Source organism: Manacus candei, unplaced genomic scaffold, assembly GCF_025592945.1.
Source record: "Manacus candei isolate 608988 ecotype Guabito, Panama unplaced genomic scaffold, ASM2559294v1 h1tg000034l, whole genome shotgun sequence".
Classification (NCBI taxonomy): Eukaryota; Metazoa; Chordata; class Aves; order Passeriformes; family Pipridae; genus Manacus; species Manacus candei.
The window spans coordinates 10,405,900-10,418,393 of record NW_026138082.1 but is presented as its reverse complement, the minus strand read 5'-3'; the positions used below and the strand labels follow the sequence as shown (position 1 = coordinate 10,418,393).

General features: G+C 38.4%; 1 protein-coding gene across 8 annotated transcripts in view; it reads right to left on the bottom strand.

The window, feature by feature from the left end:
• The window catches only part of ROS1 (ROS proto-oncogene 1, receptor tyrosine kinase), a 72,245-nt gene that overhangs the window by 43,907 nt on the left and 15,844 nt on the right, over positions 1–12,494 (bottom strand). For 6 of the 8 annotated variants that reach the window (XR_007905236.1, XM_051792086.1, XM_051792087.1 and 3 more), the window contains 9 exons: positions 11,791–12,299; positions 10,958–11,170; positions 9,979–10,089; positions 9,298–9,479; positions 8,141–8,332; positions 3,104–3,204; positions 1,326–1,540; positions 829–986; positions 61–223 (listed from right to left, as the gene is read on the bottom strand). Coding sequence is in view for 7 of the 8 variants with exons in the window: in XM_051792086.1 (XP_051648046.1) it covers positions 61–223; positions 829–986; positions 1,326–1,540; positions 3,104–3,204; positions 8,141–8,332; positions 9,298–9,479; positions 9,979–10,089; positions 10,958–11,170; positions 11,791–12,299 (1,844 nt within the window). In the remaining variant the exon portion in view is untranslated. Of the gene's footprint in view, positions 1–60; positions 224–828; positions 987–1,325; positions 1,541–3,103; positions 3,205–8,140; positions 8,333–9,297; positions 9,480–9,978; positions 10,090–10,957; positions 11,171–11,790; positions 12,346–12,494 lie in introns of all 8 variants that reach the window. The other 2 variants (XM_051792092.1, XM_051792088.1) reach the window with 2 other exon arrangements.

Sequence of the window (12,494 nt, the reverse complement as noted above, 5' to 3'; positions counted from 1 at the left end):
GACATAGACCTGGCTCCAGCACCCATTACAAGTGAGGAATGGGATTTAAAATTTTAGTACCTCCTTCAGGGGCTCGAAGAGATACAGATGTTGTTGGTGCCTTGCCCCAGTATGTGTATGGAGTGACAGTAAAATCAAAGAGTGCAAATGGTTCCAGCCAATCTACTCGGTAGGATGGCATTGTCAGGTTATAGGGATGGAGGCACTGCTCACTCTTCAGAGACTGTGAATGAAATAAAACAGAACAAAGTAAAGCAAGACTTTTTTCCCACTCAGAAAGGCCTTAAGTTTTCCAAAATTCCCTCAGCAAGCTGGTCAACTAAATCAAAACAGAGTTTCTCTTCCTGTGAGTGATCATTGTTTCACCAACTCCTGTGGTACTGTAGTGATGTGTAGCAATGTGTTAGCAATATGCCCCCTGAATTTAAAGAAAAACTTGCCAAATGCACTAAAATTAAGTGTGGGTGAGGGCTAGATTTCACATTCAGGCAAAGGCTGTCCACTGTCAGCTCAGAGGACAGTTCTCTCTCTGAGTTACCGTGAAAGGCTTTCTCACACATCTTTGAGCACTGTGAACTCCTTGCTTGGCTCTTCACACCCCAGCTGCTAGCCCAGAGCTACTGCTAAGCCCGTGTTCCTCCTGTGATGACTGCAGTGATGGAGAACCTGGACAACTTGCATTCCATTTACAGTTTAGTTTTGTTCTTGACCGATTTGTAAATGCTGGAGAAGAAACAAACTGAATTTCTGTTTAAAAAAGAGATATATCGGCAAGTAGATGCAGTAATATATGCAGATAGTAGGGAAGGATTGCATGAATATCCTCACCTGTAGAGCTTTTGATCCCACGCAGTAAAAGACAGTTCCCCATTCCACCTTGGTGGAGGGACTCCAAGTGATGTGAAAACTTGAAGAATTTCCTTTAATCTTGAAGGAAGACTCTGGCACTGCATCTGGAATCACTTTTGGTGTAAAAGACAAATTTCCTGTCCATAAACAGAAGAAATAATAATAACCTAAAGAATGTGAAGAATACGTAGACTTTTCAAACCTGACGTAAAACATTAAAGTACTATGGAAAATCCTATAAACTGTCTTAAATAGAAACAATGAATAACACCATCATTGGTATGGGTATTCTTTTTATCCATACCCATACCACCAGCTTTTATAATTGCACAATAACTAGGAATATCCTGATATACTTATTAAGAAGTTGCACTTGTCCTTATCCTTTGTCAAATAACTAAAAAAATTTCAAGAATGAAGAATTGGAGGCTGGCAGTGAGGAGTTATTGAGGGTTTAGATAAAGAAAATAATGTACCTGGTAAAGGTTTAAGTGATGCATGAACAAGGGTAAAGGCTGTAAACTGTGCTGGTTGTGAGAAGGGAATGCTAAGGCTCTGATTTACTTCCTGGGTTGTAATGAACTGAAGCCTATTAATCCAGAACAGACGACCACTGTAGTATTCCAGTGCACTCTGAGATATTTCTGAAGTACTCCATGCTGCAAATTCTGTGACTATGGCATTGCCACTACTGTGAAAACGTGTATGAAATTAGCAAACTGAAAGCACACATGTAGAGAGAACAGATTTATGCAATGTTTGACACATTTATAAGTTTCTCATAATTCAAATTCTTAATACTCATGTAGGAGACAGGAAAACAAAAAGTTTTCTTTAAGCTCTTTAAATCAGAACACTTTTCAGTATATGAAACACTGCAGAAACACCTGCAAGAAAATCTAAACAAACAAACAAAAAAGCCTTTTTCATTCCCTTGATTTCATTGGAAAACAATTATAAAATGGTTTAATATTCTGATGCAGAAAAGTGAATATTTTGAACAATCAGCTCATCTTCTTTCAGCAATTTCACTGAAACAGAGTCTACTTTGCAGAATAAGATTCATTCCACTTGATTATATCAGAAACCCAGATGAATTTGACCCTGCTAGTTTCCTTCTTTTATTAAATTCTATTAACATTTTCCTCCACTGGGATCACTGATGATTTAGTCTGCCTTGTATATTGTATGTCAAAACTAAAAAGGCCTTTTTAGGTTCCAATTTATCTTCTGTGTAAGAGATTATATATTTCGTTAGAGGCATCGTTTTGCCATCTCAGAAATGTCTTTAAGCTTAGACGCATGTTATCCAAAACAAATTTGGAAAAGCTTTGACACACCAGCAGGTCCATTAGGATGGATTACTTCTGATCTCTGTATTCTGGCACGTCAGGCCTAATGATTTACGGTGGCCAATTGGTTCACAATGGGGTTGCATATTCCAGCTAAAAGTAATCAAGGTATTTTGATTCTTTAAGTATTTTCTGTTAATTATAGCAAGGCTAAAATGAGTCAGAAAATTCAGCTGATTCCACACAAAGCCATCCTGCTACATTATAAGCACATGTAAATACAGATGCTGTTCAGGTAACTTTAAGAAGTTTATTTGGATGCTTGAAAAAAAAATAGTGGCATTATCCACATGGAAAGGAGAAAAAGATTAGTTTCACAAACTACCACTCATCACACACTTGGCACTTAGAGAACAAATTACCACTTTTCTCAAGGTCTTAGTAAGTATTCAAGCTAACCCATAAACATGGTTTTGTTATGTTTTGTCTTTTTAAACTTTACCATTTAGGAATAATGCAGCCATTTCATATTCAGGATGATCAAGAGGAAAGCCTGCTGAGTACTGATTGCTCAGATGAGAAAGTAGTGTCAGTTTGAGTCCTGAGCTTCATGCAAGATGAACAAGTTACAGAGCTCTAGGCACTTGGAAACTGTCAGATGTTGTAAATGCCAAGATAAAATAGATAATAAATGGTGACTATTTCCCAAAGCTAAGTCTAAACATTAATGAGCATTATCTCAGTGAAGCTGAGCTTCCACATTGTGTTTCTCTCACTGTAGGACTGTTACCATCTCAACATGTAGTTTGCAATCAGCCAGTTGTGATCATTAGCTCTTCCTTTTGTTCATTGTTAAATTAGTAAATAGTGTGTCCAGCATTGGATAATTTCTTTTTTTCTCAAAGAATATCACAAAAGCTAGAAAATACAGGCTTTCTTAACTCTGCTATACATTTACTTACTGTTCTTTGCAGAGAGAAGCTCTGTATAGGTTTAGACATAGACTATCTTGCACAAGCCAGTAAAGAAAACCTTGGGTGAGATCCAAAGTTAAACCAACCACCTAGGAAAAAAACAGTCCAAATGGCAATTTGAACACATCTTCACTTCTGAGATAAAAGCCCTTAGGCATAACTATTGTCTAGACAACTTCATGCATGGGTATTTATTGGCAAAAATAACATTACTACCATGAATGTTTATTCTAACACAAAAAGAGACAGCTCTAGAAAATAATCAGGTGCTTGGTGGACACCTATTTATAGTAGCTGGTTATTTTCTAGATAGGATTTTATTAACGCCTGTCACAGTGTTCATCCCCGGAGTATCTGAGTACTTCAGATAGGATGGCAATAGTGGATAAAGTAATTAATGGAACTACCTATCAAAATGTCTAGAATACCCCCAGTATTTTAACAATCTTTGTCTGAAACCGGTGGTTGATATCCAATCTGAACATCAGAATCACCTTTTAAAAGAAGTATTTCAGATCTTTTGTCTTTGTTTTCTGGCTTTGATTCTATACATAGAATATATAATGTGTTGCATTACTTATGAAAAATAGGTGCAAAATTTTTATTGATTTATTTCATTAAGTGGGAAATTTAAATATTTACATTTTAGTAAGTAATTCATTATTTTAAAAAGAGGGGGTGTGTAGAAAACTAAACAATCTTTCTGTTCATTACTTCAATGTTTTACCCTCATTTAAGTAAAGTGAAAGATTGTTTTGTTAATTTTTCATAGGATCTAATATACAAAATAGAACTTTCTTGCTTTTGCAGTAAACAACAGATTCAATACCATATGCAACAGTAATAGAAATCAGACATCTAATAATCTGTTCTACAAAGAAAAAAGAATTTGCTTCCACAAGTTAGTCTGCTAAATGTTATCAAGTTTAGTCTATGTTATATCATTAGCACAGCTTACAAGTTGTTAGGGGCCTCTCTGAACATGTTTTCCAGCAGCTCTCAAACTTCTCATCCAAACACTAGCTGTAGCTATTCTTTTATAAGCTTAAATTTCCATTATGGATGTAAGTGGAACAGCCTTTTTTTTCCCCCTAACTCTTCATTAATAAACTGCAGAAGATGATGACAGGAAAGCAAATGCTATATCACTTAGTTGTCTGTTGCTCCTTATGTAATCACATTCTTGACATATTTCTGTTGACACTGTATGTCAGAAAATTAAGGTTTGAATGATTGCTCCCGTAGGTTGTCCTGTTAAAAATATCTCACAGCATGTACGTGTCTGAGTGTATATTTAGTTAACCATGTTATATTTTATCCTGTTTACCTATTCTCCCTCCTATGCTCAACAACAAATGACATCTTCTGGAATTTATCTTGCTTTCTTTAAACATTTGGGTTTTTGTCCTTGCCCCATTTTTTTTCTACAACTATTATATTTTCCCATAGGTGTGTCCATTTTCTTTCTCCTAATCCCTGGTATCACCATTAATAAAAGGCAAATAAATAATTGTACTATTCATCTTCAGGAGTCAGGCAGTAATTTAACATCTCCCCTTCTCTTGTGCTTCAAAAACAGAAAAAGTTTTTCCAGCTCATGAGAGGTACTAGTTTCTGGACACATCATGTAGTTGTGATGATGCAACGATGCAGTATAAACTTAGCTATTTGAAATACCCTTTTACTAGAAATATTAAGAGACGACACCTAGAGGGTCCTGGGCCCCTTCCATATAGTGCACTTTGCTGTTCCCTTACAAATAACTTTTGTTCCAGCCATTGTACAGCCTAAATGGCTTACTAAGCACTTTGAAAGTTCTACGCCAGGTTCTAAGTTGGTATAAACCAGAATAGCTCTGCTAAAATCAATCAGGCTATGCCAATACACACTAGCGAAGCTAGAGAGCTGATTGAAAAATAAAATAATTGTAATAAAGGGATCTAGTTCCTGCCAAAGAAATTAGACTTTCAAAGCTCTATATTGGTTTAGGAAAGCTGTCGTTTTCACAGTAGTCTCTTCAATTCCTATTCCTAGCACTCAAGCTAAAAGTAACACCAGTAAGGAGCAGTTATGTGGAAAACATGTTTTAACTGTTGAATAACAACAATTAACGATTACATCTGCGTTTTAATACTGAGGTAAGACGTGCTCTTTCCAGGATAAAGAACTCCATTGTGCAAGGAAGATACATTAGTACTTGTGCAAACATATATTTACATCTTTATATTGAAACAATATGACCAGCTCAATAATTCTGCCATTACAGAATGCTGTGCTGCCCTTTTTTTTCTGATGGGTTTATTTTGGGGTTTATTTTAATAAACACCTGTAAGCTATAACTGGTAACTTCTCAATCTCGGTATTTTTAGTTGGCTTTTTTCCTGTATGCATCACAGCAGGAGGTTGAGTTCAGGAAGTCAGTGCATAGATTAGGGCAGCAGAGAATCAGGAGAGGAGATGCTTGTAGGAGGTGTGAATAAGTGGATGGTTGAAGGCTGATATCACTGACATAGAGAAAGGTGCAGAAAAAAAATGACAGGAGCAGACAAGAAGTCTCATTGCTGCCAAGGTTCTTGAAAAGAGGAACAAGAAATCTGAGGTTAGCATAAGGCGATTAAGAGAAGCAGGTAGTGAATCAAAAGAGAAGGACAAGGAAGGTAGTGTTCGGCTCTTAGAATAAACTGCAAGCTTTGGATCCTTTGAAACAGATAATTCAGAATATATGTGATAAGTCTAAATGTGCCATTGGGCTTGTACAGCACATATTTTCCCATGAAGACAGTCCACACCAGCCACCTTCAAAAGAGAGGTGGGAGGCTAATACTGGAAGATATTTGACCTTTTGCAGCACAGACATTTCTGTCATGTACAAAAGTTCTCCATTTCTTCTGTATTAAGGTTTACAAGTAGAGTAGGTACCACACCAGAAAGAGCTTTCCTTCTTCCCAAGCCCTCAGGAATGTAACAGACCTGTGAGATTAGCTGGTCTTTCTGAATGTTAATTCCCTTTCATGGGCTAAACCAGGCCTGGCTTTTTTTTATAATTGGAGAAACACTATCTTCTTTTCCTTTGGGAAAGAAAATTGAAATGCTCTGGGGAACAATACAAAGCTAACCAAGAAAGATAGATCTCTAAAATTGTAATGGGTCTTTAACAGAGAATCTGGCATCAGGTAAGATGGGAACACAAATTGTATAATAGATGGAATAAAAACAAAGGCTTCTTTATCATGAGCTGTGTTTTAAAGAAAGCTGTTGCAGCAAATAATATATCTATGCTGACCAGTTCTGTGGCAGTCAAACTCCAGCACTCAGGACAGAATGTACAAGCCCACACAGGCTGTGGTTTATGCTGAGGAGCATTCAGCTCTCCCTCAAGAGAGACTCCATAGAGTAAAAGTAGTGCAGTAGATGGAACAGTCCCTCAGTCTGACCTGCTCAGGACACAACCTGGAAAAGGTTCAAAGCTACCACTGGGTCTACAGTCCCAATTACACTGATTCCTAAAGTTCTCAAGTCCCTTTTAAGAGAGTAAGGGATTCACTTGCCAGGGAATTGGGTCATCCATCAGTTTTCTTCCAGGTACATGGGAGGGAGGGAAGAACTAAAAACAGGAGGGACGGATATGCAGCTGCTAATACCTTGGTAAATCTTTCATGAGGTAAATATTCAGTCTCAGAGATCCTTCATTACATAGGCAACACTGAATCCTGCCTAGCAAAAATGAAGACAAATCCCATGTGGAGGCAGAGGCAGGATGGTTTTGGAGAAGACAACAATAATCTATGAGGAGCCAGCAGTGAACCAAAGTTTTAAGAGACTTGATAGGACTTCAGAGAGGGTGAAGGAAAAGAAAAGGCATGGAGAGATCAGCAGAGATACAGAGGTTGTCTGTGCAGGCTTCAGAGCACATCAAAATGTCTTCAGGTAGGGAAGAGGAGTTAATGAACACTCACAAACTGCAGGGTCTTTGATGATCCATAGGTGGAAATGACATCTCTATTTGCCCTCTACCAGCCTACTCCTGCATGTAGGAGGAGTATTCCACCCTGATACAGCTAAAATGATAATCCCTCATCCCCTTTTTCCCCCTATACTGTCCACTGTCTTTACTCACTCTTATAAGAAGCCCCCTTTCCTTCTCCCTGAGGAGCTGCTCTGCTCTTCACAGCCTTCTGGAGTTCCCCATGAGCCTGGAGCAAAGAAAGAGGCACCAAGCTAGGGCCAGGCTTGCGTCTGACTTGGCAAAGGATAAAGAGAAAATGGAGAAGGGAAGAGGTGAGCTGGGAGAGGAGACCCTTGACAATTCTCAAAGTATGGGACTTGCTGTTCCTGGCACCACAGGAGGGACAGGATGAGGCAGAATGGAGACTGTCAGTGGCACCCTCATCAGCACTGCGGCAGAAGCAGCAGCGAGCTGTGCCAGGCCTCAGCAGGGACCAGCTGCGCTGAGTGCAAGTATGGCACCAGCTGCCATTCCCCCTCTCTCATCACCACAGGCAAAGCCTGTCTCTACAGCAGCACCTCTGTGGCCTGAAGCACAAATCTGATGTCCCTGGCAAGTGTCTAGCCCCAGAACTGGCCCTGTCAGGACCTGCAACCTGGGCAACATCACAAAATAGGCAGGATGCTATGGAGCTCTGCCTACTTATTTTGATGTGAAAGATCAAAGTGACCATTAGACTTAAATCATTTGGGGAAAAGCAAGTACCTTTCACATATGGGAAGGAGCAGCATTACAACCACAAAGAGATCTCTAATGTCACATTTTATTGCAAACGTCTGATTTCAGAATTGTGAGCCACAGTTTTAGTACAGCTACTACATCACTTAATTCTTACCCTATTCTCAGAATGATACAAAACTATTGCAAGTAAGGCATGTTATTCTGGTAGTAAAATGTCAATTTTGGCAGCCATGAACACTGACTATATTCAAGAGATCTAAATACTAAAACACACACCAACCCACACCCCCATGACTCAAAAAAACCCTGAACAAATAAACAAAAAAAAAACCAGTCACCTGTTTATCAGAAAACTGTAGCTGCTCTTGTAACATCAGATACTCCTCTCCATTCAATCTTGTGCTCTCCACTGAATACATTGTGGCCCAGTACAAATAACCATTTACTGAATCCACTACTAGATCCTTCACTGGGAGCATGACATGAGCCACAACATCCATATGGCCCCCCTGCAGAGATTTTCTGTATATCTAGGGACAAAATAATTGCTTTTAACATCACACCTAAATCATCAGCCATGCTCGATTGAGTATACAGTGGTGACTTTTCCACAGCCATTTATCAGAAGCCTATGCAATCCTTGGACTTTCAAAGTCTAAACCTTTTACATTCAAAGTATAAGGATGAAGAATAGCTCCAAAATTATTAGTTCGTTTTTGCCAGAAAGTAACAAAAGAAAAAAAGCTGAAATAGCTTTTCCCTTTCATTTTCCCAGTTTTGGCAGCCTTCTGTCTGACAGAGTTTCTCACCCGCTTCATATTCACTATTCACAAGTGTAAATGAGGGTGCAAGGCAGTGTGAAATCTGGCCTTCTAGCTCCAGTTTTTAAAACAGCTTCTGACTTTGCACTTACAAGAAATGAAAGCATAATTTGACAGCACTGCATAAATTAGCACTACAATTTTGAAGTCAGATACCTTTTAAATAATTCACATGTCAGTGTTCCTGATATGAGTGTACAAAGTGCATTTGTAATTATTTTTTAACTGCAGTGATCTGCAAAATATCACAGTACAGAGGTCAATCTTGAAAATCTCAGTGTAAACAAATAGTGTCAAATTTGATTAAAATAAAGTCCATCTACTTCTTAGACAAGACCAATTTGGTGGCCTCCATTTTCACTATCTTCTCTCATTTTTAAAATGTTGAATCCACCAAAACTGTTGATAGCATGTTTGATTTGCCTTTTTTGCACCTGGTAAATTCACTATCCTGGATTAGTGAACGTTAGTGAACATTTTACCCCAAACTTTTGTGTAACTCTGGAAAATCACATAAAGAAAGAAAGACCTCTTTGTTCTACACTATCATAGCAGAGGTCCAAATCCATCTCAGATTGCAAGAAGTAGGGATTATCTTTCTAAATTCTGCCTTACAGTCTTTTATTGTTGACTTAATGGAGGTTTTTTCTCTTAAGAAGTGCAACTATACCTACCATATTTCCTTTGCCAGCCCAATACAAGCATTGACCCAACCAATCCAATGCCAACATCCTTGCATCTCTGACATCAGGTATATAAGTATTCTCAGTGGTACCCTTTCTTGTGTTAAATGACCAGGTCTGAACTTCCCCCATGGAATTAATCCAATAAAGAGTGTTATTATACCAATCGAGGTCTTGAAGAAAAAAAAAAGGAAGATATTAAGCATTTCACAAACATGCAAATAAAACCCTCATGTTTTGTAAAGAATAAAATGTAGCCAGACACTTCAGTTTTTTAAAAATCAATACAAATCCACAGTTAGGCTCAGCTAACATGAAGATAGATGTTTCTCTATAGGAATACAATGTATATGATGACTATAAATGTATGACAAGCATATACTGGGATGCTGGAGACATAACTATTTAGGTCAGAGAGTTGATTTTAGCTCTGCTGTAACTGGGGGGATGTCAGTAGGGTTTCACTAGGGGTTCATTTGACTCATAAAATAGAAGAGAATGAGGACAAAAGCTTGGCTCAGTGAAGCTGTTGCACTGCACTGCACTGCACTATATTCAAGTCTAGACTGCTGCAATAGGAACTCTTGTCTTTCAATTCTGCTGATGAAATTTATGGAAACCTAATAAATTCCAATGTCTGTAGCAGCAGCATGCAATTTGTTTAGTATTCACCTGAAATGTTTCCTATATGAGGATAGAGGAGTTCTCCTGGCCCATAGCTATCCAATCCCTGCTTCCAGAGACCTTCAGGTCCCACTGCCAACATACATGGATCTTCTTCAGCTGATAAAGAAAGAAAACAGCGGTTTTGCACACTAAGAAGCAATTTTTGTATAATATTTGTATTTCAGTAACAGGGTTCTTATTTCTGGAAAGCTACAAAATCACCCTTAACACTTTTTCCTAAGGAATAGTGGACAAAGAAATGCATGAAAATATCATAATTTGACAAACTCAGAGGTTAAGGGCAGGTTTAGACACAGAACAATAAGGCATTTTGAAATCCTATTAGGTGCTTACAAACCACTGTGTGTTTTGACCTGGCCTTACCAAAGTCAGACAAAAGTCACCCCTAATCTTAAAAGCCAGTCCAGCACTTTAAGCTGAAAGGTATTTTCCCCTCAGACATAGGTTATTATGGGTGAACTAGCTTTCAAACCACATTCCAAAGACCTACAAATCTCAGACATCTCACACACATCCATTTCCTCTCATTATTTATGCTCAAACCAAGGATTTTCAGCATTCAGTGAGCTGCACTTTTCCATGAACTGTCATTAACCCCCAAGTGTGCAAACCACTTCAATGTAGAAAGTTCTTTACAGAGCATAGGAAAGGAATAACAGGTCTCATACTGTTAATTTGATAATGTATCAAATAATGTGTTTGATAGCAAATTTGCATTAGAAAAATGTAGATAAGTAGCAATATTAAATGCATAAATAATATTTAATAGCATTATATTATTTTAAGAATCTCACTACTTTGACTAAAAGCAAATTTATTTATCCTGTGTTTCTTAATGTTTCTAAAACAAACCATTCCGTGTCCCTTATTTTACAGTCTTTGCCCAAGGTCTAGGCCTCACCAGGTGGAGATCTGCATATAAAACTTGTTCTTCATTTTTCCTATGAGACAAAGCAATTCTCACCTTCTTCTAAAGTTGTGCCTCTAAATGACTCTGACCATGGCCCTGCACCAGCAGGAGACACAGCTCTAACTGACACTTCATACACTCTGAAGCTGGCCAGACGCTTCACTGTAAGCCTCGTGTTACTAATATTTGAGACAATCCATTTCTCCTCAAATGGGTGTTGAGATGACACTTTCACATCATAGGTCCATTTCTGCCAAGCAGATGAACCTGTGAGAAGCAAATCATCATGTTATTACAGAAGAGATGATTGCAACAAATGATACACATTCTTTGAGAAAACTGTATATTGGAGACTCCTTTCAAAAATGCCAGTATCAGGGGAATTGGGAGAGGGATAAATTAAAAATGTACACTCTTCATCTCTGGGACCAACCAAGAGCAGTGGTTCAATCTCCCATGAAGAATGAAGTTGGAAGAACCAAAATTTTCCCCAACCAGGTAATTTTCTGCTGGTCAAAGACTCATACACAGAGGATAGAAACTGTAACACAGTCACTGATCAGAAGTCATTACATCTCTGGCATGCATGTTCTGTGTGATATCAGCAACCAATATTACTGCTACACCACTTTTAAGATGAAGCCTTGCTTAAAATCCTTGGAGGGGACAGATGAGTTACCAATATATACTTGTATTAATTCAGACAGACAATTTGGCTATTTTACTGGAAATTATGGCTTACATTTTTCAAACTGAGGTAATTCCACAACTTCTATGAGGACCTGCTATTGAAGTCACTAAAGCCCAAATCAAGAAAAGGGAAACCAGAAAGTTACTCTTCTAGAAAGAAAAGGAGTAGACTTTCAGGGAGAAACAACTGAACTTACTGGTTCCAATACTGTGTTCAGGTGGTCTCCAGCTGATCACAGCTTGGTCCAATCCAAACAGCACCATGACAAGATGAGGAGTAGTTGGTAAAGGAAAAGGCTGAGCTGATGCCCCATAGAAAATCAAGTTGCCAAAGCCAAAGTATTCTGGATACACCAAATTGCAATCCACAGTATACTCATTGAAGCTAGAACTTCCTGGAGAGACCTCCTCGTGAAAAACTGCAGAGCCATCTGTGACTGTAAATGTGTTATCCTCATAAACAAAGCTCTCCACATCATTAAATGGCACGTGTGATCGCAGCATGCGAAATTCTGAACCATCAAGGAAACCTGACACAAAGGCGTGTTCTGTTTTGTTGAAGAAAATGAGTCTCTTAGATTGGAAGTTGATCATGAAGGCTCTCAGAGCACTGGATCTCACTACTGGTGAAGCTGTGGAGGCAGTGCCAGGAAAGAGTGGAAGGTTTGCTCTGTATATGCCATCCTCCAGGAGACAGAAAATATAACTGGCCATGGAGCAAAATAAACCCAAATAACTACAGTGCAAGCACTCTGTAAGTGACACACAAATATTTTAACAGCTCAGAGATGTGCCTGTGTTTGTGCATAACAGGAAAATGCTTTTGGCAGTATTAATATATATATACTTCAAGAAGTAACCACATAAATTTTTACTTTCTGGGACTTTTGATAGCAGATTA